Source organism: Zonotrichia albicollis, chromosome 1 (assembly GCF_047830755.1).
Source record: "Zonotrichia albicollis isolate bZonAlb1 chromosome 1, bZonAlb1.hap1, whole genome shotgun sequence".
Lineage (NCBI taxonomy): Eukaryota > Metazoa > Chordata > Aves > Passeriformes > Passerellidae > Zonotrichia > Zonotrichia albicollis.
Genome location: NC_133819.1, coordinates 153,346,659 through 153,371,398, shown reverse-complemented (window position 1 = coordinate 153,371,398; position 24,740 = coordinate 153,346,659). Strand labels below are relative to the sequence as shown.

The window sequence follows — 24,740 nt, the reverse complement described above, 5'->3', positions numbered from 1 at the left end:
GAGCGGAGGGGCCGTTGCCCGTGGCAACGGTGGGAATTAGAACGCGGGTGACGTCACGGGAGGCGGGGTTCTACGCCCCGCCCCACAGGCGCGGCTGGAGTCGGGCCGCCCCTCACGGCTCCGCAGCTGGGTGGGCTCCGAGCCCGGGCCGGGCACATCTGGAGGATCCCAGCTGAAACAAGGGGCGCCTTCCGCATCCCGACCACATCTGGAAGGCCCCCGACACCAGCCAGGCGATTCCAGCCGCGTCTGGGCCTATCCCGCACTCGCTGCCTCACATCTGGGTGCTTGTATGTTCCTACCCCGGGCACATCTGGATGAGCCCCCAGTTCCAATCCCAGCCACATCTGGGCTACTCAACTTCAGTCCTCCGCCATCCCCTGGCCACATCTGGGCGGTTCCTCCCTCATTCTGACCCTGCAACCCCTGCACCCTCCTCCCCCAGCTCCCCCCCTCCTCTCTTCAACATTTGGGCTGCTGCGCCCTTAAACCATAGTTTAATATGAAATATAACAAAAAAAAAAAAAAAAGAAGAAATAGAATCAAATCTACTTTATTCCTTTTTGCAGGCAAATCCTGCCCCGTATTCCTGCTCTGAATCTTTGTCGCCGACCACAAGAAGGTCCCTGAGTTTTACGTGGGCCACAATGAAATTAGTGAGTGATGAATCCCATTCATATCAATGGGACACAGGGAATTCTGTGTGGATCCAGCTGCTCATTGGGTGGAAAATGTTAGCCCAGGATACATTAAATATTTTAGAGGGTGTGGATTTATTTTATAACTGCAGTTATTAAGCCTGTTCTGCCTTTCCCAGTTATTTTTTCTCATCAGGGCTGTGTGATCCCAGGGAAGGGCTTCTCTCCCTCAAGGATTTTCCAATCCAAAAGGAACAGCTGTAGTAGAAAAGAGGAATTACTGATTAATCTATTTCAGGGATACATCCCCCAACAGCTGCAGTGGTGTCACCACACAGTGCAGGGATCCCATTCCACTCTGGTTTTCCCTAAGGATGGGCCGAACCCACTTTGTGCTCCAATTTTCCCAAGCAGAGCTCCGGATGGAGCTCCCATTCCAATTCCAATTCAATTTTCTATTGCAAAGAGCATCTACATAGGGAAAAATCCATAAAGATACACAAAACCTCAGCTTAATTTTTAATGGATTCATCCCAGGTTGTGCTTGGGTGGGATTGAGGAGCAAACTGGAGCTGCTCCGGGCCAGGACAGGTTTTTCCCAGTTCACATCCCTGCAAAACCCATCATGGACACGGAAAACTTAGGAGAAAGTAAATTTACTGAGTAAATCTTACAGAATCCAGGGAAAATGGGAGAAATTCAAACCCAAGCTGAGCTGTCCTTGGAAGGAGGCGGACAAGGGCGAACAAGCCCCGGCTTGAATTTGTCCTTCCCTGCTCCCTTCCCTGGGGCTGGCTCCCATCCCTGGACAACCTCCACTCATCCAGCCAGAAAGGTGGCTTGGATGTGTTTTTTTTCCTGGGATGGTGCAACAGGGATCAAAGAGGCTTTCCCAGATCCAGCCCTTCCTCCGGGGGTTTCCGCTCCTGGCCGCGAACCGGGCGGGACCTTCCCAAGGGAATGCGGGGTCCCCCCTCCTCATCCTGGCTGGGGATTCCACGTGGAGCAGTGCCCATTATTGACCCAAATCCCTGAGTTTTCCTGCAATTATGGGATTGGTTTGGGTTGGAATGGGATTGAAAGGTCATCCAGTACAGAGGGCAGGGAGACCTTCCACTTGAAGAGGTTGATCCAAATCCCTGGATGTTTCCAGGGATGGGGTAGCCACAGTTTCTCTGGGAATTCCATCGCAGCCCCTCACAGCCAAAAACTCCTTCCCAAAATCCCATCTAATCTGACCCTCTTCCTGTTCAAAGCCATTCCCTGTGTCCTGTCCCTCCATCCCTTGTCCCAAAGTCTCTCTCCAGCTCTCCTGGAGCCTCTTTAGGCACTGGAAAGGGGCTTTGAGCTCTCCCTGGATCCTTCCTTTTCCCCCTAATTTGGGGAAAGCTTTTGCCCATTATCCCAATTTCCCCCATCCCATTCCCAGGTGTGCTGCTCACACCTGGTTTGGGATGGATGAGGACATTGGGAGGCTCAGCTGGGATGAGTTTCCTGATGACATCAGGGGCAGGTTGGAAGCAATGGGCTCATCCCATGAAAAGGGCTGGAGAGGAGTGGGATGGGTTTCAGGATGAGGGTTCTGGGCAGTAGGACCCAGTGGGATCTGGGCTTTGTGCCCAGATTCCTCTGCATGCAACCATGGAGCTCTGATGAATGAGAGGCAGCTGAGAAAAGTTGGATTTGGGGATTAATTTAATTATGTAATTGAAGAGGAAGGATCTCCTGCCAAGTAGGTTTTCCCTGATTATTTTTAAATCGATATTTTTTCACCCCCATTCTCCACCTGAGTGGTCCACAGTATTTCCCTGCTTCCCAGGTCTCCTTGCTGAGGAGCTGCTGCTTGAGGGACACTCCCAAAATTCAGCTTTTGGGCTAAAACTTCATTTCCCAGGGTGCATCCTGGGTTGGGAGCCTCCAATCAGGACGAGGGACACTTTTAAGGAGTTTCCTGGGAGAGGGGGGACTTCCCTCAGGGAAGCAGGTGGGTGAGGAGTGAGGTCTTCTCCAGGCTGGCTGGAATTGGGAATGTTCTCCTGTACCAACTGAGCTTCATCCCAACTGCAGCTGCAAGTGCTCTTAGCACAGCAAAGCCTGGTAAAATATGGAATTTTTCTAAGTGTTTTCTACTCCCAAAAACTTTTTCAGGGTGTTTCAGACTGTTTTTACTTAACTCTTTGAGAAATACTGGGGGTTTTTCCCTCAATGTAGAGGTTTTTCATGGATGGGGACTAGGAATATGACCTGTATTCCTTGCATCCTCTTGAGTTTCTAGGGAAAACAGGGGGTTGGCAGAGTCTGGGTGCTCCATGAGAAGAGGAGAGGGGAGAGGTGGTAGTGGGGGCTCAATATCTCAATTTACCCCATTTCTCTGCTGTGCTTAATTGTTGTTAATTGTGGTGGTGGAAGCTGTGAATTCCTGAACTATTTTAGGGAATTTTGTCCTTTTTTTTTTCCTTTTATTGCCTTTTATTTTGCCACCTCCAACCGAAGTTCAGGGACTGAGCTTAAGTTTTTTTCAACATGGGTTCTCATTAAAGCTGAGCTTGACCCTGTGGGCTCCAGACTTTGGGATTGAGCTGTTGGGGTTTCCTTGGAGGGCAAAATTGGGGTGGCACCAACCCTGTGCTGTTTCCATCTCATTCCAGTGACCGTCCTGGGTTTCTGCGCCTTAGCACTCCCAAGAAATTGTGAATGACGGAGCCATGGGGGTGTCAAAAGCCAGGGAGGTGAAGAGCAGCAGCAGGTGGGTACCATGGGGCATGGCAGGGAATTTTGAAGGGGCTCCTGCTTTGTTATCCCACTGGTTTTCCTGGGAGTTTCATGCTCAAGCAGAGAAATTGCTCCGGATTTCCTTTTGGGAAGCCTTTTTTGGTGCTGCTGGGCATAAGGATTAGGAAGTATGGCATCATGCCATGGTTTGTGGTTACCACCAAGGGGTTGGTTTCAGTGGGATCAATTCTTCCTTATCCCAGGAAGCGAAAGAATGAGTTGGAAAATGGGCAGGACAAGCCAAAGGAGCTGGAATGCACAGAGAAGGTACCACAACCCCTCTGTGCTTTGGGGTGACCCTTGTAATTATCCCCAAAAAAATCTGTGGTGTTCAAACCCATGGCATGAACTTCCTCTTCCTTGATCCTGCTCTGTCCTGGTGCGAAGCCTTCCATGGTAAAAGGGAAGAAGAAAGAAAAATCAAAAGCCAAGGAAAAGCCTCTGCAGGAGAACATCATCAGCAGGTCAGTCCTTGGAATGGGCTTTTCCATCTGGGATATCTCAGAGTTGTGCATGGGAAGGCCACAGTGTCCAGCTCTGCTTTCCTTGTGTTGCTTTGATTATAAAAAGGATTTTTTTAAAAATAAAGGGCATGGAGTGATGGGAAAAGGGGAATCACCTTCAGCTGAAAGATGGAAGGTTTAGGTTGGATATTGGGAAGGAATTCTTCCCTGGGAGGGTGGTGAGCCCCTGACAGGTGTTTTCCCAAAGAGAAGCCATGCCTGCCCCATCCCTGGAAGTGTCCAAGACCAGGTTGGATGAAGCATGGAAAAACCTGGAATAGCAGAAGGTGTCCCTAGTCATGGAAGCAACATGGAACAACATAATCCCTTCCAACCCAAACCATGATCCTAAAATATGTGTGTCTCCCTTCTCTGTCCCCTTTGTGGCCAAGAAGCTCCCTGGAGCAGGAGGCTGTGGATGGGAACGGCCTTGGCTCCAGCCTCTGGAATGGGATCCAAGCTGAGGAGGGAGCTGCACCTGGGTCGGTACGTGGTGGTGGTCGCTGTGCTGAAGGATTGGGGAGCATTCCCATGGTTTGTTCCCAAGTGAATTGGGAGGGTTCTGTCTTGTGGTTTGGTGCAAGCCCCTGGAAGGAGCTTTTGAGCACCTGGAATTAAATTAAATAATAAATTTCCTGGTTTTGGGGTTGAATACGTCACATTTTGGTGGCACCTGTGGGGAGCATCAGGATATGGGTGACTCTCATGTCCTAAGCAGGAGGTTGGGATTGGGAATCACTTCCTCGGGAATTTGGTTTTCCATGCTTTCCTTGTTCATATCCCCTCTGGAAGTGTCCAAGGCCAGATTGGATGGGGCTTGGAGCAACCTGGGATAGTGGGAAGTGGGGGTGAAATGAGATGATCCTTGAGATCCTTTCCAACCCAAACCATTCCCTGATCCTTTCCTTGTGCTGGAGAACACAAATCCCAGGAAATCCCCGCTCTATTTTGCTTTTTCCTGTGTTATTTTGTCATCTTGGTGGAGATCATGGATCTGGACACTCCTTGTCCTGTTGTGTAAATCCAGCAGAGATCCTTTTCCTTTTTCCCTCTTTCCATCCCTCTCACAAACAGGATCCCAAATGTCCCCAAACTCTCCTGGATGGATCAAATTCATGGAGAAGCCTTGAAACCCCCTGTGGTCCTGACATTCCCAGTACAACCATCAGGCATTTTCAGGCAGGAATGACTTTGGAAGGCCATGGCTCTTCCTGAATTTCCCAACAGCTTTTCTGAAGGATTGTGAATCCGAGAGCAGGCGTGTTCCCAGGGAATGAAAGTTTATGTGCACCTAACCAACCTGTAATTAACTCAGGGTTTTATTTTCCCCTTAATGAGTTCGCCCAGCAGCTTTCAGGAGAAATCCCTGTGTGGTTTTGGCTTGCCTTGAAAGCCTTGGGAAGAGAAACTTGGGGAAGTTGGGATTTAGAGTGAGAACCTCGGCAAGCCCTGGATGAGGCTGGGATGAGTTTTGGGATGCCTTGTGTGGTCAGGAGCAGGAGAAGATGGTTCCAGCTTGGAAAACAAGTGTAAAACCAATGGGATGAGATTTCTGGTGGCCTCCAAGGGACAGAATTTAGGGCTCTGTGTCCCCTACAAGCTCGGTTTCTTTTAGGTTCTCGTTTGTATGTTGATGGGTTTTTTTTCCATTCTCCAGGATTTCTGATGCTCTCCATGGGTCACAGTTTAGGGCTCTGTGTCTCCTCTGAGCTTGTTTAGCTTTTTAAAATTTCCCTATAGTTCCCCATTTTCCCTATATTTTGAAGTTTTTTTCTTTTCTCCAGCATTTTTGGTGGCATCCATGGGCCACATTTTAGGGATCTCTTCGTGTCTCCTCTGAGCTCATTTTCTTTTAGCTCCTATCCCCATTTTCCATATATTTTGATTTTTTTTCCCTTTCTTTAGGATTTTTATTGGCCTCCAGGAGTCAGATTTTAAGGATCTGTTTGTGCCCCCTCTGAGCTCATTTTCTTCTAGCTCCTGTCCTCATTGTCTCTATTTTTTTTTCTTTTTCCTTGCTTTCTTCTCATCCTTATTGTATTTCCCACCCCGTGGCTTTGCTCCCCACCTCTCTTTCCCTCTTGCCATCTGCTGCAAGGGTGATTTCATCTTCCAAGCACCTGGAATTTGATCCATCTTTATTTTGGAGCCCTCCCATCCCTTCTGTTCCCCGGATTGCTCTCCCAGCAGTGTTTTCAATGAGCAGGTGGTTGAGGAGGGAGTTTATTTCCTTTATTTATCTATAAAATTCTTTTATTGTGCTGTTGGAAGGGAACCAGGGATTTCCTAACCACGTAAAACCTCAAAACTTGGGAAAACCTGGTATTTTGGATTCCAGGATTCCTGCCAAAGGGGGCTGAGGGAAGGAAAAGTGCTGATTTGGGGGTGATGCTGCTTTGGGATACCTGTGCCAGGGAACCTTTCCCAAATCCTTGATATTTTCCAGGAGGAGACCAAAGCAACCTCCCCTCAAGGGCCAGCAGTGGGGCTGGAAGGCCCTTCCAGGTGAGTTGGGTAATTTTTTTATTATTTTTCTTCCAGGGAACTGGAATTTTGTCCTTTTTTTTTTTTTTTTCTCCTCCCCGTGGAGCTGCACAATCCTGGTTTTCCCTCCTGGATCGCTGGTGCCTTCCCGGAGCATCTTCTCCACATCCTGGTGTTTTCAGTGACTTTAAAGCTTTCCAAAACCAATCCCAAGTGGAATTTGAGGCTCAGTCCTGGGATTTGAGGGTGGAGAGGGAAGTTCCAGCCCCATCCACCCTCCCCGGTCCAGCAGGGTGTGATCGCTCAGGTGCACATTCCTACATAAATTTGGGGAAGTCCTGGTGGGAACAACCACCCTCCCAAATCCTGGGAAATTTTGGCTGTCCTTTCCCTCTAGATCCTGGCAGAGATAGGAAGCAGAATTCCTAAAGCTGATTAATCCTCTCTGCCTCATAAAAATTCCCAGTTGAGAGTTCTCTAATAAAACCTTGGGAGGAAGGAGCTGATCCCAAAAGGTGCTGGAATTTTGCCTTCTGAGTCATGGATCTGCTCCCTGGCAATGGGATTGGAGGGGCTAAGCGTGTTTTGCAGGATGCTTTTCCCCAAGGAGTTCAGTGGGATTGTGTAACAGTGAGCAAAAAGCATCTGGCTCCTGTTTTTTTGGGCTTTTTTTGGGAAACTTGTTTCCATCCCAAGCCAGCTCGAAGGTTTTCCTTGCTTTGATGTCCCACAGCCTGGTAATTAATTATCTGCCTAGATTAATTTATGGAAAGGGGCCAAAATTCACGCTTTCTGTTGCAGAAATTTTGGTTAAAAGCAGGAATTGTGACTCTTCTCTATTTGGAAGTCCAGGAAGAGAAATCATTATCCTGCTTGGGAGGAGGAACCTGGATTTTCACCTCGTTTTTGGGAAGGATCAGGGCAGCTGGCTGTGCTTCCTAAGGGATCCTGCTGCAGGATCCAGGAGCTGGGAAAAGCAGGGAATGGATCTGATCCGTGGCTTGAGCTTAGCTCCAGGCTTAGCTAGGATGGGCCAGAGGATTTGTCTGGGAGGTGACAATGACCCAGAAGGGAAAGGGATACCATCACCTCAACATTAAACTCATGGAATTCTTAGAGTTGGAAAAAATATCCAAGATCACCACTAAACCATGTCCCAAAGCACCACATCCACAGGTTTTTGAAACACTTCCAGGAATGGTGATCCCACCTGGACAGCCTCTTCCAGTGCTTGATCACCCTTTCAATGAGGAATTTTTTCCTAATACCCCACCTCAATCCACCCTTTGGAGTTTTAGGCTCAGCCTAGGAGACATAAGCTTGGTTTAGACTCTGCTGCTGCTTCCTCATTCTTATTTTGCTTGATTTTCCTGGAATATGCACACCTGGAAGACTCACAACTCCCTGCCTTGGGAGAAAATATAGGGGCAGGTTGGTGCTTCATAAGGGTTGCAAATCCCACAGAATTCCCAAAGATTCACCTGAGCTCTCTCTGAGCTGAGCAGGGAAACACTCCTGGGTTCCTCACCCATATGGATGGTGGAGATCATGGATCTGGACAATCTTTGTCCTATTGTATTGATAAAGCTCCTTCCCTGCCCATTCCCCACTGGAATCATCCCCAGGAATTGTGTCCCATCTGTCTCCTTTTCCAGTGTGTCCATGGTTGGCCTGATCCCTTCCTTTGTGCTATTGGTGCTGCCAAACCTTTTCTCCTGAGGTTTCTCTGGGAATATTTCCTTAGGACTTCCCCTGTTTTGTCTGGAGACCTTGCGGTTCTGCTCCTTTGAGTTTCCTCATCCTGTAAAATCCAGATTGGGCTCGTTCCCTGCTGCCTCAGGATATCTCCATCTCTGGTGTTGCCATGGTTGGAGGGAATTGAGGCAGCAATTCCCTGATTTGGAATTTGGATGGAAAAGGGGAATGCTGGTGGTGAGAACTGGCTGTGATGTCATTGTAGGTCCCAGGACCAATCCCAGAGAACAGGACCTGCAGTGGGAGAGCAGCACTTGGAGACCCAGAATGGAATTGGGGTAGGAAAACTGTGGGGGAATGTCACCCCCTGGACCTCATCCTGCATCTCCACCGTTCACTTGGGATTTGGGATAACCTCTCTCCCTTTCCCAACATCACTTCCCTTTATTTCTGCTTCCCACAGGTCCCAAGTGAAGGTGCTGCTGGTGGGGTTGCGTCCCCCTCTGGAGATCCTTTGGAGAGGGATGTGGGGCTCACAGCTGTGAGGGAGAGTGAGGAGAAGCAGCTGGATCCCCCTATCCCCCAGCAGGAAGAGGATTCCCAAGCCCCAGAAAGAAAAAGAGGGAAGAAACAAGAGGAAAACAAGCAGGAAAGGGGATTGAAGAGAAAAGGAGGGAAGAAACATGAGAAAAACAAGCAGGGAAAGGGATTGAAGAGAAAAGGAGGGAAGAAACATGAGGACAGCAAGCAGGAAATGAGATTGAAGAGAAAGAGAGGGAGGAAGGATAAATTTGAGGATTTGATGAATGGCATTGAGGAGGAGGAGGGGGATGAAGGCAGGAATTGGGAAGGGGGACAGGGAAGAGCCAAAAAACAGAGGAGCAACAGCAGCCAGGGATGGGATGACAGGAAAAGAAAGCAGGAGAAGGGGAAAGCAAAGAAGCCCAGCAGGGGTAAAATGAAGGGCATGGAAAAGGTGGGGAAGAGGAAGATGAAGAAGGAAAAATTGCTGAAAGAGGAGCAAGAGATGGAGAAAGATGAGGAGGGAGAGAAAGGAGTGGGAGGTGAGGAGGAGAGGGTGGGAAGGGGAAGTGGAAATGGAAAAGGAGTAGAGAAGGAGGAAGAGGTGGATGAGAAAGGGGAGGAAGGATTGGGAGAGGGCAGGAGTGCAGGGATGGCGCAGGAGGTGAAGGAGGAAAAGGATGAAGGGAAGGGAGATACTCAAGTGGAAGAGAAAAAGAAGAAAAAAAAGAAGAAAAAGCCAGAGGGGGAAACAGAAGAGATGGAGAAAAAGAGTGAAGAGGAGGAAACCCCAGGGAAAACTGGGAAAAGGAAATCTAAGGAAGGAGAAGAAAAGAAAGAGGAAGAAAAGAACAATAAAAAGACTAAAAAACAGAAGGAAGAAGAAAAAGAGGTGCAAAACAAATGGAAATGGTAAATTTCAGTGTGTCTTTGGCAGGTCTAACCCTGGACTGGGATTTAAATTTTATTTTGTGGGGTAAAACAGTGAAAATTCTTATTTTTAGCTAATTAATTTTCCTATATTCCTTTGAGCCTTGAACTTGCCACTCTTGGAAATGGGTGAGAGATCAGGGAAGGTCCTGAATGCACAGCAGGATTTATATCATAATTATTTTTACTTTAAAATTTATTTGTAATATTTATTTCTCCTCCAGTGTTTTTCCTGGTGCCCATCCTGGGAAGGGAGAAGCTCATAATTATTGGAAGGAAATAGTAATAATACTAATAATAGTAATAATACTAATAATACTACTACTACTACTACTAATAATAATAAATTCCAAGACAGCAGCACCCCTATCAGGGAGCTGTAGAGGGTCTGAATTCCTTCCCCACTTCCTTCTGCAGCAGATTTGGGATGATCCAGGCAGGTGTTTTGTAGGAAAGGATGTGGAATATGGCTGCTGGATGCTGGATTATTTTTTGGAAGTGCGACTTCAGCCACTTGGTGTCACTCTCTCCCAGATCTCCCAAAGACCTGGGCCAGAGCAGGAGGATTTTTGGGATGCTTTTTGGGAGCCTGTGGCAAACCCTGTTCTGGGAGAAGCCGTTATCCCAGACAGAGATATGCCTGGATATCCCTGGATCTTTGAGGTGGCCCTTGAAGGATCCAGGGTGACGTGAAAAATAAGATTTTATATATTTTTTTCCTAATCGATGCCTTGTTTGGAATGGCTGGATCCCAGCATGGAGGCTGGTAAATGGGAATTCAATCCCAAAAAAATTATCCACAGCTACATTTCCCATGAGGAAATTCCCATGTGTCACCCTCCTTGGCCTCTGGATGGGCTTGGGGGGCAGCTGTGCAAGGTGAGTGTGGGGGATGCTCTGCAGGGATTTGTGATCCCAGAATTTTGGGAAGAGAGATGATCACAGATCACAGAAATGATCCTGACACTGCCTTTCTCTGAGGCTTTCAGCCCAAATTCCAGAAGTTTGATGGTTTTCCTTGACTATTTAATTTCCTCTGTTCTTATGGTAAATGCACCTTTGGGTACCATGGATTTATTCCACTCTGCTTCCCATGGGGAAGAAAAAAAAAATCACAACTTTTGGGGCATTGTTGAGTGAGAAACAGGAATTTTGCTTTTTCTGTGTGGAATCTTGCTGTGTTTCCCCAGAAATCCTTGGCTTTTTTTTTCCCTGGAGATGCTGGAATTAAGGGACCAGTGCCAGCCTGGCTGTGGGACACAGATCCTGTCCCCTGCTGTCACCAGTGCTCTTTCTCTGACCCTAACCTGTGGTTTTATCCCTCTTTTTAGAGTCCTGCTTTCCTAGTTGGATTTTTTGACATTATTTTTGTAAATTTTAAATTTAATTTTACTGGAATTTTTGTTGCTGTTTTTTAAATCCTCACAGTCAAAACTTGTAGTGGCTTTAAAATCCCATTTGCTCCTGCAGGGGGAAAGATTCTTTAAGATCTTATGTGTGTTAAAATTAAGTTTTCAATATTTATGAGGCATAGCTTTCCCAGAGAAGCCCTCTCTGCTCCATCCCTGGAAGTATTCCTTGGATTGGATGGGGTTTGGAGCAACCTGGATTAGTGGAAGGTGTCCCTGCCCATGGGAATGAGTTGGAATGAGGTGACTTTTAGGATCTCTTCACTCCCCCCCTGAGCTGCTCCATGTCACCACACCTCAATTTCATGGATTCCATTCCAGTTTTCCCTGTTTTAAAGAACAGGGAAACTGAGGCAGCAGCAAAGAAAATGAGATTTCACCTGGAATTTTTATCAGCTGTCTCTGCTCCGAGCATTCTCCCAATGTGACCTTGGGAGGAGGTGCCAGACACCAGATTTGGGATATTCCCATGGACTCCTGTGTGTTTATTCCAGGTGGGAAGAGGAGAAGAAGGAAGATGGAATCAAATGGATGCAGCTGGAGCACCGAGGGCCCTACTTTGTGCCCCCCTACGAGCCCTTGCCCAAGGATGTGCAGTTTTATTACGATGGTACAGCTGTGGTGGGACCTGGGCCTTGGAGTGGTGCCCTTTCCTTAGGGAATATGAATATCCCAGTGGAAAAGCCATGGGTTCAGCATGGAGAATCTTACACGTGGTTGGAATCATGGAGGTTTTTGGGGAGCTGATCCTAATTGCTGTTTTTTCTCATTAAGCTGAATTTTGGGTTTGAGCTTTGTCAGCTCATCCGTGCTTTCCAACGAGCTGGAAAAAGGGGATTTTACTGATCCATGGCCTCAGTGACTGACACATCCAAGGATTTTGGCTGGGCTGCTCCAAGCTCCTGATGTCCCCAGGGTCACCTCACATCACACTCAGGGTGTCACTGGCAGGACAGATCCAGGCTTTTGCTGCCTCCAAGTTTTCCTGACATTCCCACTGGGATTCCTGCCATTCCCTGCTCTCAGTTCATCCCTGAACTCATTTCTGATGGATCAAAGGGTGGGGGAAATAAGGACATTGGTGGTCAGCCCAGGGATCCTGGAGATGGAAAGGGATCACATTCCATTGGTATTCCTCAGTTTCCTGAGGCTTCCCATAATTTTTTAACTGTAGGAAAAAGGCCATTTTGGGAAAAGGAGGTGCCTGACAGCACCACAGGGCACTGCTGGGACATCCATGGGGCTGTCAGGGATTTTGGCTCCATGAGGAGGAGCCTTGAACAGGGTTTGAACCTTCTCTGTGATCTTTGAGGTGTTGTGGATCTGGGCTGGAGGCTTTGGAATTTGGGATCTTTGATGTTGACTTTTTTTCCTAAAAAATATCACTGTTCCTGGATGGAAAAGTGTTTGTGGACAGGCAACAACCCCAAGCAGGAAGGGCCCATGGATGATCTGGTGTTTGGGGATTGTCATGGAGCTGCTCCAGAGCTCCATTCCATTCAGTCCAAAAATCCCAAAAACCAGTGGTTCAAGTAGGAATCAGCCATTCCCTGGACATCTCCAGAGAACTTTTTCCTTCAAAGAGTTATTTCTAAGTTATTCTTAGGATGATCTAAGATATTCCTTGGTTTTTTTGTATTTCTCCAGCCAAAGAGCTCAAAAGGGGATAGTGGGTTTGCCTCCAAGAAATGATTTGAGATCCTTAGAAAATCTAAGAAATAATCCAAAATTCTGCCCAGAGAAGCTGTGGCCAACCCCATCATCCCTGGAAGTGTTCTGGTTGGACGGGGCTTGGAGCAGCCTGGTCTAGTGGAATTCGTCCCTGCCTCTCTTTTCCCAGGAAAACCATTGAAGCTGAGCCTGGCCACGGAGGAAATCGCCACGTTTTATGCCAAAATGTTGGATCACGAGTACACCACCAAGGAGATCTTCCAGAACAACTTCTTCCATGACTGGAGGAAGGTACCTTCCCTGGGAGGGCTCCTTGATATCCATCAAACCCATCAGCCCCAGGCTGTGGTGTGGGATGGAGGGAATGGGGGGATTTATTCCTTATTTAGAATTATTTATAATTGTGAGGGTCTAAATCCTGATTTTTTTTTTCTATGGGGGTTTTGTTTGTTTGGGTTTTTTGTGGTTTTATTTGTTTGTTTGTTTTGTTTTTTTGTTTTTTGGACTGGGATTTGCTTTCTGTGCTCCCTCTGAGTTTTAGTGATGGGTACAGGTGGTGGATCTTGCAAACAGCTCCAAAACCAGTTTGGTATACCAAAGATTAAAGGAATAACCTTTGATCCCAAAACAACCCCAAACTCTTTCCAGGGAATGTTTACACCTCCCAAATATATTTGGTGCTGTCCCTGCAGTTGTGTTTGGGGGCTTTTTTCCATATTAGGTTCTTCCACCCTAGAACTGGCTGTCTTTTTTCAAAAAATGGGTCTCTACTCCCTTTTCCAAGGACAGGCACAAGCAGAAGCTCCATGTGGAATTAGTTTTCCCTTCTGCCTTTTCCCAGCCTCTCTCATCTCTTTCCCAGGAAATGACCTCAGAGGAGCAAGAGATAATCAAAGACCTGGACAAATGTGACTTTGGGGAGATCCACAAATATTTTGTGGACAAAAATGAGGCTCGTAAAGCACTTCCCAAGGAGGAGAAGCAGGTGAGGACTGGTTCCTATGACACGTTTTGGGAATTTTGTCTTCCTGGTGTTGTGCTCTGAGCTTGGACTTCTTTAACTCAGCTCTGTCTCCATGGCCATCGCCCCTCTCTTCCTGAATTTTATCAGCAGATCTGCACATTCCGTGGCTTTGTAGGGTACCAGTCATCCTTGGACCATGTTTTGGAGTCTTTCCCTGTCCAGAGGATTGTGGATTTTGCCAAGGGAATGATGGCACTAAGACTTCTTGGTTGGAATGTTAACGCTCCTTTCCAGTCCAGACCATTCTGATTTATTTTTTTGGTGGTGTCCTGGTTTCAGAAGCTGAAGGAGGAGGCGGATAAGATCCAGGAGGAATACGGGTACTGCATCCTGGATGGGCACCGGGAGAAGATTGGCAACTTCAAAACTGAACCTCCAGGGCTCTTCCGTGGCCGTGGGGAGCACCCCAAAATGGGGATGCTGAAGAAGAGGATCATGCCAGAAGATGTCATCATCAACTGCAGCAAGTGGGTTGTCCTTGGAAATGCTGAGCTCCTGGGCTTCCCTTGGGACTGGGGGGAGCTGGGCAGTTCCTCTGCCCAGAGCTGGGGTCTTTCCACCCTCTAAAATCCATTTTCCACACCCTGAGAGTGTTTTTCCCCCTGAGTTTTGTGAGCTGGAGTGGTCTTAGCCACCCATTTGAAGACCTTGATTCAGAACATTCCCCACCAGTCCAGCAAGCTTTCCTGTTGTTCCCAGCATCCAAATAATAAACACCTGATTGTGGGAAGGGTCAGGAGCATCAGGAGCAGCTGAGGGAGCTGGAGGGGCTCAGCCTGGAGAAAAGGAGTTTGGGGGGGGACCTTCTAAAACTCCCTGACAGGAAGGTGGAGCCACATAGGGCTTGGCTTCTTCTTCCAGAAAAAAAATGATAGGAGAAGAGGAAATGTTCTCAAATGGTGGCAGAGGAAGTTTAGGTTGGATGTTAGGGAAAACATCTCCACAGAAAGGGTTGTCGGGCACTGGAAGGGGCTACCCAGGGCAGTGGTGGAGTCACCAGCCCTGCAGGGGTGTGAAAGCTGTGTAGATGTGGCACTTGGGGACATGGTTTGGTGCTCCTGGCAGTGCCGGTTCATGGTTGGACTCGATCTTGGAGGGGTTTTCCAACTTTAATGATTTCATGTTGTGGAGTAATTCTAGGTGGATTCCATGCTTTCTCAATCTTTGGCTCACTGGAAACTTCATGGTCTGAGGGCTCTAATCCTGCTTTTCCCACAGGGATTCCAAGATTCCCGAGCCCCCAGAAGGCCACAAGTGGAAGGAGGTGCGCTTCGACAACACGGTCACCTGGCTGGCCTCGTGGACAGAGAACATCCAGAACACCTTGAAGTACATCATGCTGAATCCCAGCTCCAAGCTGAAGGTTGGAATAATGCCCTTTGTTAGGTGAACAAAATCTGGGGAAGCTAGGATGTGGAGAATCAAATTTTTTTTTTTTCTGGCTCTCTTAAAAGTGGATAAACAAAATGAAGGAAAGGGCAGATGATTGTGAAGCATCAAACTTATTCCAAGGAATGAGTTGCTCCTGGCAGAGTGATCCTGGTCCCATGTTGCTCATGTGTGTCCAGGGAAGGCTGTTGAAAGCTGGATGGGGGCTGAAAGGATCCACAGGGACCAGAGTTGGGGTTAATTTATACCAGGAAGTGGAGGGTAGGAGGAGCTGGGATTGAAGTCTTGGGAAGAGAAAGGGGATTTAAGGCTGTTTCCAAGGGCTCAGGGAAAGTGGGAGTGCTGTCCAGGTGTTCACAGCTGAGCAAGTGCTGTGTCAGTCCACTCTGGTGTCCAAGGAGCCACCTTTGGCCATGGCTTGACTGCTTGGTCTTTGCCATGCTCTGCCTGGTGGAGAACACCCTGACTTGGCCAGGATTCAGATCCAGCACGGCCAGCAGAGGGCACAGAAACCCTGGATGAGCTGTTTCTTTTCCAGTTTATTCCCTTCATGGTTTTTTTCCCAAGAAAACAGTGGGGGTTTGTGGAAATCTACTAAATCAGAGGGTTTTGGGAAAGCTGCAAAAGGCAGACCTCAGAGGCAGCAGAACTGTGATTAGAGCTAAGCAGTAGCCATGAGATAGGTCAGCAGAAAAATTATTTTAAAAGTAGAAAAGCAAGGACAAGTAGAACAATGGTCTGTGTATTAATGCTTGTCTAGAATAAATCCCTAAGCTGAAAAAAAGTATATCTAGCAAGGTATTAGGAAGTTTGAAGCATAAAAATGGAGCTCTGTGCATTGTGTTTTAAGGCTTACAAGCAGGTATTGTATTTGAAATAAGCAGGCATTGTTTTAACCAAAGGCACGTGTGCTTATAGTGGTTGGATGGAACTACTGTCAATGTGCTTTTGCTTAGTGTGATTGGTCAGAAAACTTATAAAGTGAGTTGTAACATTAAGTTCTTGGTCTGCTGCCTGGGATGTGAGCTGAGAGCATATTCCCATTGTCATAACCATGTAAGGAGGCTGATGCTGAAAAATAAAACAGCTCAAGGTGTGTTCCACAGCAGTCCTGTCCTGTTCGTGATTTGTACTTAGACCCCCAGCCAGTGATAGGGTTTGAGCAGGATTTAGATGCTGGAGGTGTTTCTAGAGCAGGACTTGACTGCTAGGGGTGGAATAAAGATGGGGCACTGAATGGAAAATATCCTGGTTTCCATTGCAGGGGGAGAAGGACTGGCAGAAATACGAGGTCGCTCGGCGCCTGAAGGATGTTGTCCACACAATCCGGGCTCAGTACAGAAAAGACTGGAAATCCAAGGAGATAAAGAAGAGGCAAAGAGCAGTGGCCCTCTACTTCATTGATAAGGTATCCACAGCCTCACCCCAGGTCCTCCATCCATGTGGAAATTGGGAATTCACTTCCCTGATCCACCCCACTGTGTAGTTTTTTGTGTTTGCTGGTTCTGCCACCCAGGGTGGCTCCACATGAGGAATCTGGAGATGATTATGGAATCCTGGAATGGTTTGATTGGATGGGACCTTCAAGATCATTTTGATCTTGATCATTTGAAGGTTGGACCTTCAAGATCATCTCATTCCAATCCCCTGCCATGGAAAGGGACACCTTCCACTTGACCAGGTGGCTCCAAGCCCCATCCAGCCTGGATTTGAATATTTCCAGAGGTGTGGAAAATTGTCCCTAGTGGAAGGTGTCCACTAGGAAGGTTGGAATTTGGTGATCCTGAAGGTCCCTTCCAAATCATTCTATGACTCTATAGATGGTGGTGATCCATCTCCTTAATCCCAATCCACTTTATCAACCTGGCAAAGGGGAATTGAGGTGGAATAGCACGGGATGGATGACTCCTTACCTTCTTTCCAGCTGGCCCTGCGAGCTGGGAATGAGAAGGAGGAAGGGGAGACTGCGGACACGGTTGGCTGCTGCTCCCTGCGCGTGGAGCACATCCAGCTGCACCCCCAGCTGGATGGGCAGGAGCACGTGGTGGAGTTTGACTTCCTCGGGAAAGACTCCATCCGTTACTACAACAAAGTGTCCGTGGAGAAGCCGGTGAGTGGGTCAGGAGTAGAGGAAATGCTTGGTTGTCTGGGTTCCCTCAGTGTTTATCAGTCCCAAATTTCCAGCCAAAACCTGTTACCAAGATGTGCTTTAACCCTGGAGAACGGGAGGAATTTTGGGATAGTACTTCCAAGGTTGTTCTACTTCATGAGGGAGAAGTTCCACCTCTTGCTGGAGCACCCTCAGATGCCTTGTGCATGTAGGATTTGAAATGTCTCCATTTATATTAAATAGTTTTCCTTTAGATTTTAATGGTGTTTGTGGAGAAACTGGAATGTCGGAGATGGGAAAGATGGGGGGGGGACACCCAGTGGCACCTTGAAGTTGAGAAGGCTGTTGGGATGTGCCAACACGAGGGTGGATCAGAGTCCTTCTGGAGGAGGAGAGAGATGAGGGAGATGTCTGGCAGCAATTCATTCCTTGGCCATGACCAGGGCTGTCCTTCCCCCCTCCTCAGGTGTTCAAGAACCTGCAGCTGTTCATGAAGAACAAGGACCCCAGCGATGACCTCTTTGAGCACCTCAATGTGAGTTGTCACCTCAGAGCTTTTCAAACAGTACTGGTGACCCTGAAGGAGGAGAAGCCAAGCCATGACACCCTTGGCCACCTTTGGTGGTCATCCCTTTGCCTTATTTTATCTCTCTGATCTCTAGGGACACCGCTGTCACTGTTTGGACATCTTTTGAGGTTTTCCAGCCTCTTTTTGCACTGCTTCCATGTGTCTCTGCTGAGGAGCTGGATTTCTGCTCCTTCTCTCCTCTGACTCACCCACTTGGGCTTTTTTTTAGCCTAGGAAGGTCTGCCCACATTTTGGGGAATTACTGGAGGTACCAGACCTCAGCTTTTTGTTGCTTTTTCACCTCATTAGGGCTCCACAGAAGTGGGAGAGGTTGCTGGAGGGATGTGCTGCCTTCCCTCCTGGAAAAACCTCCCTCTTCTTCCTCAGGATGGGATATGGGATTGATGAGCAGCTCCATGTTCTCTGTAGAACAGGGATGTGATACTGGATGTGAGGTCAGGAATGATTGATTGGAAAAGACCTCTGAGATTATCAAATCCAGGCATTAACCCATCACTGCCAGGTCCAACACTAAACCATGTCCCCAAGTGCCAACATGTGTCCTCTTGGACACAGGTGGGCAGAAATTGTTGACTTCCAGAGAGATTTTTTTGTGGATTTAGATGGAATTTTTGGCCAGTTTTGGGTAGATGATGACCTGACCCCACAAGTAGCTCTACAAACTGCAGGATTTAATTTTTTGTTAATGCCTAATTTTGGTTGCTTAAGCAAAAAGCAACTAAAATCTTTAAAAAGACAGTTGTCCTGGCTTCTGCTTTTTCTGTTGCTTCATAGAATCATGGAATGGTTTGGGTAGGAAGAGGCCCTGAAGACTGTGAAGTTCCAAATCCTCACCATGGGCAGGGACACCTTCCATTATCCCAGGTTGCTCCAAACTCCATCCAACCTGGCCTTGAACAATTCCAGGGATGGAGCAACCACAGCTTCTATGGGAATTCCATTCCAGGGCCTCACCAGCCTCACAGGGAAGAATTCCTTCCCAATATCCTGTCAAACCCTTTGTCATTTTGAAGCCATTCCTCCTTGTCCTACCACTAGAATTCCTAATGGTGAATTTCCCTACACTTTTCCCTGTTTTTCCCTCCTCCAGACAACCTTCCTGAACAAACACCTCCAGGACCTCATGGATGGTTTGACGGCCAAAGTCTTCAGGACCTACAACGCTTCCATCACCCTGCAGGAGCAGCTCAAGGCCCTCACCAACCGTGAGTTCCAGTGGCTGTGGTGTCTCCAGAGCATGGCTGGGACCAAAGGGCTCAGGAATGTCCATCCATTGCCTTGGGATCCCTAAAAATGCCCATGTCCCACCTGGGCAGGTGAGGCTCCACATAGCGGGGTGGGAGTGACGTATGGGGGTGAGCAGCAAGTTGGGGATGTTGGTAAGTGAGAATTGGTGAACTTGGGGATACTCTGACTAACTGAGGGCCAGGATAGGGATATTTTCCCTCTTTTCCTTGTGTTGCTGGTTGGCTGCACTGTTTCTGCCTCCTTGGGTAGGTGAGGGATGAGTCACAGCACCAGATTGTGATGTTCAATTGTCCTTCCCCAATTCCCACAGCCATTTTTGCTCTCCCTGGAGAGAAAACGCGACAGCAACTTGTTTGCGTTTCCTTTTGCTGTATTCCCTGCTTTTCCCAGCTCCTGGAATGGAGTCAGAGTGATGTTTTCCTTTCTTTACAGCTGAAGACAACGTTGCAGGAAAGCTCCTGTCCTACAACCGAGCCAACAGGGCCGTGGCCATCCTGTGCAACCATCAGAGGTCTATACCAAAAACCTTTGCCAGGTCCATGCAAGTCCTCCAGGAGAAGGTGAGAGAGACCCAGCTGAGAATCCAACCTCTGAATTTGATTTTTGGGCTGGGGTGATGATACCTAAAAGAATCACCTTGGTCAAGAACACCAGGAAATGTCCTGGGGGCACTGGATTGCAACCCAGGAGTGGAGAGGGATATGGTCACCTCAAATGCTGGGGGAAGCAACTTAGCACAGAATTTGGGTGAGTTTGGGGCATTTTTCATCATTCTGTCTTCAAACCAAGCTGGGGGCTTTTTGTGATGGCAGCTCTGGCCCAGTTGGATCAAGGTCAGGGAAATTTTTTTTCTGTCTTTTTTTGCATGAGGAGTAGCTTGAAAATACCTTAAATTACCACTTTTAATTGTCCTCAGTTTTTGCTCACACCCCACTGAAGGGCTGGGACTTTTTTGAGCACTCTGGTCTCTCCATCTCAGGCAGGTGCAGAAGATAGACAGATTTAGGAGCTCCAAGTGTTTGTGGCATCTGGGCTGGGATGATATTTTAGAAGATGCTAAAAAATGCTAGAGCCCAGAAAATGCTGCAGGGACAAATTGGGAAGTAGGGTTGGTAACAAACTGAGGAATGGTGTGTGAAGGAAAAGAGGGAGGAAGCTGAAACCTTCAGGGAGGTTGGAAGTGTTGTCTGACTTTTCCACCTTGACAGATCGACGCCAAGAAGAAACAAGTGGAGGAAGCCCAGGAGGAAGTGAAAAAAGCTGAAGATGAGTTTAAGGACACAAAAGAAGCCAAAGCAGAAGTGTGAGTGACTTTTCCTTGGAATCCTCTCTTGCAGAAGGATCCAGGGGCCCATGGATGGGGCTGATGTGTCCCCATCAGAACAGAAATGCCCATGTTTGGGATTGGGTCCTTCTTGTCCCATGGAAGTTTGGAAGATGGTTAAAATCTTGTGGATGTTTCCCTTCAGGGACACCTCCCACTCTCCCAGGTTGCTCCAAGCTCTGTCCAACTTGGCCTTGGACACTTCCAAGGATGGAACAGCCTCAGCTTCTCTGGGCAACCCATTCCAGGATGCTGGATTTTATTTGCCCACCTTTGATGGTGGAAATTACATTTTTATTGTTAATTTTTAATATTAAGAAAGCATCTCACCAGATCCAAACCCTTGAGAAATGGGTTAGTGCTGAATGGCACCTTTGACTCTGCCATTCCAGAGTATTTCTGGGCTTTGGGACAGTCTTTGTTGTTCCTTCTCTGTCCTCAGGAACGTGGAGAAGAAGAAGAAGTTGTTGCAGAGGCTGGAGGAGCAACTGGCCAGGATGAACATCCAGGCCACGGACAAGGAGGAGAACAAGCAAATAGCTCTGGGCACATCCAAGCTGAATTACCTGGATCCCAGGATTACCGTGGCTTGGTAAGTCTTGGGTGTGAAACCATGGAATGGTTTGGGTTGGAAAGGACCTTAAAATTGGGGGTGTTCAATGGGCAGAGACACCTCCCACTGTTCCAGGTTGCTCCAAGCTCCATCCAGCCTGGCTTTGGAGACTTCCAGGGATGCAGTGGAGAGGACCCTGCTGGGTAACTGGTCCCCACTGGTGTCTTGTGGTCTTCACAGGTGCAAGAAGTTCGGGATTCCCATCGAGAAGGTCTACAACAAGACCCAGAGGGAGAAGTTTGCCTGGGCCATCGACATGGCTGGCGAGGACTTTGAATTCTGAGCCGGTGCCTCCCACGTTAAATCCCAAATCCTGCTCATTTGGTGCTGTTGGGAAGCTGTTTTGTTTTTTTAATTTGCTGCTGCTGGTGGCTGAGGGTTGTCTGAGTTTGGTGCCATTTTTTTTTTTTTGGATGGAAAAGCAAGCACCTGGATTTCCAGTTGAAGCAGGTATTGCTGATTGGGATGTTGGACTTTGGGAACTCTTAATTCCTCTTCAGAGTTTCCATGTACTTGGCCTTCCCCTGGAGTCCTGGAAGGAGATTAAAAAAGAGCCTTAACTGTGATGATCAACAAAATCATGTCTAATGCTGTCTTCTTGGTGTAGCTGTGCTGCCCTTTCCAGACTGAGTGGGATGGATGGGGAAACACGAGGTGATGACAGCAGGAAAACAGGAACTGCAATAGATGACCCAGGATTGCGTTAGGGATGCACTGGGGGCAAAGGAAAAATCTCAAGGTTTTACATTTCCAGGGACTTTGTGCTCTTTCACCTCCAGGAGAGGAGAAAGTTGTGCAATTGCCGGGATATTAAATGGAAAAACCATGGGAGAGAATTTGTGTCATGTCAGGAGAAGGTAGAAGGGAATATTTGATTTAAAAGCAGTTTCACATTGCAGGGGGTTAAAATTCACCTTGGCCATGAACAAAGAGCATTTTAAGCACCCCCATGTGGTAAAATTTTGTCTGGGTGAACACATCTCACTTGAGGCCATGGTAATTTCCTTATTTTTTTTCACTTGGCTCTGGCTCAGCTCCTGTATGCAGAGCAGGATTGCTCTGTCCAGACAGGGGCTTAGGAAATGGGGAATTTCCTAGGAAATAGGATAATGCTGGGCCAGGCTGTGTGGGATGTGTGGTGGGGAGTGGGACCAATATTCCTGGAGCTGCCCCTGTGTTGGGATGATGCTTTTGGCACCTTCCCATTCCAGCTGGGAATGGAGCAGGCAGGGATCAACAGCATAAATTGGTTCTGTTTGCTGCTTATTGGGCTGCTTTCCACATCCCCCCAAAAATGCAGTATCAGCACATTCCTGGCAGAATTCCCACATCCCAGTGAATCCCAGGTGTGAACAAACTGTTGCATTGGCAGCAAAACCTTCCTGCACTTCAGGGCTGATATCCAGGTCTCTGTATTCCAAAGCTCCTGGTGCTTCCCCTGTGTTTATTTCCACTCATTCTTGTGTTGAAATTGTTGCTGTTTTGGTTGGAAATTGAGGTCTTGGAATGCGTTAAAACCTCATTAAAACCAGGGGTGATTTTTTTCTGAGTATCTGTGACTGGAGGCTTTTTACTAATCATTCCATGTGTGGTTCTGGGTGTTCCATCCCCAGAAGTGTCCAAAGCCAGGTTGGATGTGCCTTGGAGCAACCTTGGATAGGTGTCCCTGCCCATGGCAGGAGCTTTAAGGTTCATTTCAATGCAAGCCATTCTGGAATTCTATAAAATAAAGGAGTAATTACAGAAAGGCTGAGCTGTTGCTGTCCCAAATAGTCCTGTCCATCCTCACCCTGTTTTTCCTGGAGTCCTCCAAGTGTTTCTGTCAATATTCCATGGACCTTTCCCATGGCCTCATGCCCAGGAGCTTTTCCTACTGCTCAGAACCCTGTGGAGCAGGATCATGCTCCCATCCCAGAGAGGAGGATCCCTCTCCCACCCCAATAATTTGGGGTTATTTGGTGGCTCCAGGCAATGCTGAGGGGCTCAGATGACCCCTCCTCACTTTGTCCCTTCCAGGCATGGTTTCAGCTCTATTTTTCCAATGTTTTCCTGAAACATTGCACTCCATCCCTGGAAGTGCTCATTAAAAACCTCTGGAAATGGCACTTGAGGATATGGTTTAGTGGTGAACATGATGGTTGGACTTGGTGATCCTAAAGGTCTTTTCCAACTTTCTGTGGTGTTGTAGGCAGAGGAAAACCTGTGTTTGTTTTGGTAGCCCAAGATCGTGACAGCATTTGGTGAAATTCAAAGTCAAAAGTTTAGCATTTTTCCGTTGTGATTACTTCCTCTTTTTATTTAAAAAAGGGAGGTTGTGGTTTGGGACAAAATCAGAAATGACACCTTCCCATGTGATTTCTGGTTGCCTAATTTGCTTTTCATAAAAGCTTCTTTTTCAGTGTGGGTGGGAGGGGACCTCACCCAAAATCTACCAGGGATGAAGGTGACTGCTCAGGCTGGTACTGGAATTTAGGGCTGTTCTAGGTGCATAATGGAGTTTTAATAAACAAACAAACAAACAAAAAAAAAAAAAAACCAAAAAAAACCCCAGAAAACCCACAAAAAAACCCCAAACAAATGAAAAAATTCCCGAAAACCATGTGAAGGTTGGGAAGCTTGTACCCTTCCTGCAGCCTGGGGATGTCCTACACTGATGGCTGTGGGCAGTGTTGATAGAGGAGCTGTTGGAGAAGATAAATTTAGGGGCGGGAGGAGGTGATGAGAAATTCCTCTTGTTTTGTTTTGGTATCTGCTGCCCCTGCCCAGACTCTTCCCAGAAATCCAGGATTGAGAGCATTTCTGGAGGGCTCAAGTTTAACCTTCTGCTCAAAGGAGAGTCAAATCTGGCTGGGTTGTTCTGTGTTTTCTCAAACTGAATTTCAATGTTTCTGTGCAGGGAGATTCCTCCAGCATCTCTCACTGTTTTGGAAATGAATCACTGCCCTGGCAAAGCTTTTCCTTCCCTGTGTCTGGTTGGAGTTTCCCTTGATGCATCTTAGAAGCGGCTGCTTGTCCTTTGTGCAGAGCCAGAGCCAGATTATCCTTGGACATCCATAATTGTCCCTGTTAAAGGCAGCAACTCCATCCCCCCTCAGTTTGTCCTGTTGCATGGGATCACTCAGCCCTAAATTCTGGGACTTGGAACTTAAGGAATCATGGAAGGGTTTGAGTTGGAAGAGATCTTCAAAATCATGGAATTCAACCCACTGCCATGGGAAGGGGCACCTTCCACTATTCCAGGTGGCTCCAAGCCCTGTCCAACCTGGCCTTGGACACTTCCAGGAATGGAGCAGCCAAAGCTTTTCTGGGAAACCTGTGCCAGGGCCTCCCCACTCTCCCAGGGAAGAATTCCTTCCCAATATCCCATCTATCCCTGCCCTGTGACAGTGGGAAGCCATTCCCTGTGTCCTGTCCCTCCATCCCTTGTCCCAGCTCTCCTGGAGCCCCTTCAGGCACTAGAAGGGGCTCTGAGGTCTCCCTGGAGCCTTCTCCAGGCTGGACATTCCCAGCTCTCCCAGCTGGGTTCCAGCCCTTGGAGCATCTCCATGGCCTCCTCTGGATCTGCTCCAGCAGCTCCACATCCTTGTGCTGATGATCCCAAAATTGGATTCAGTGCTTCAGCTCTGGTGCCCCCAATCTGAGGACGGCTCTACAAGCAATTCCTCTTCCCACAGAAGCTGTTGGAGCAGCTGGAAGCTCCAATGGGATCCATCCCTGCTCATTGCTTCTGTTGCCCAAATGATAAAGGACACAAAACTCGGATAAGTTTTGTGCGGCGCTTTATTGAAGGGCCCGGGGGCCTGCGGACTAGCGTCCCCA

The 24,740-nt window shown here is 47.8% G+C and overlaps 1 protein-coding gene across 1 annotated transcript; it reads left to right on the top strand.

Annotated features, from left to right (window-relative positions):
• Positions 1–9,126: 9,126 nt before the first annotated feature.
• On the top strand, positions 9,127–22,310 carry TOP1MT (DNA topoisomerase I mitochondrial). The gene is made up of 14 exons (XM_074558038.1): positions 9,127–9,526; positions 11,448–11,563; positions 12,794–12,915; positions 13,487–13,609; positions 13,928–14,115; positions 14,867–15,011; positions 16,302–16,445; positions 16,962–17,147; positions 17,614–17,682; positions 18,827–18,941; positions 19,417–19,544; positions 20,193–20,287; positions 20,751–20,900; positions 21,102–22,310. The coding sequence occupies exons 1-14, from the start codon at positions 9,267–9,269 to the stop codon at positions 21,202–21,204; spliced, it is 1,944 nt and encodes a 647-aa protein (XP_074414139.1). The 5' UTR covers positions 9,127–9,266; the 3' UTR covers positions 21,205–22,310.
• Positions 22,311–24,740: the final 2,430 nt, after the last annotated feature.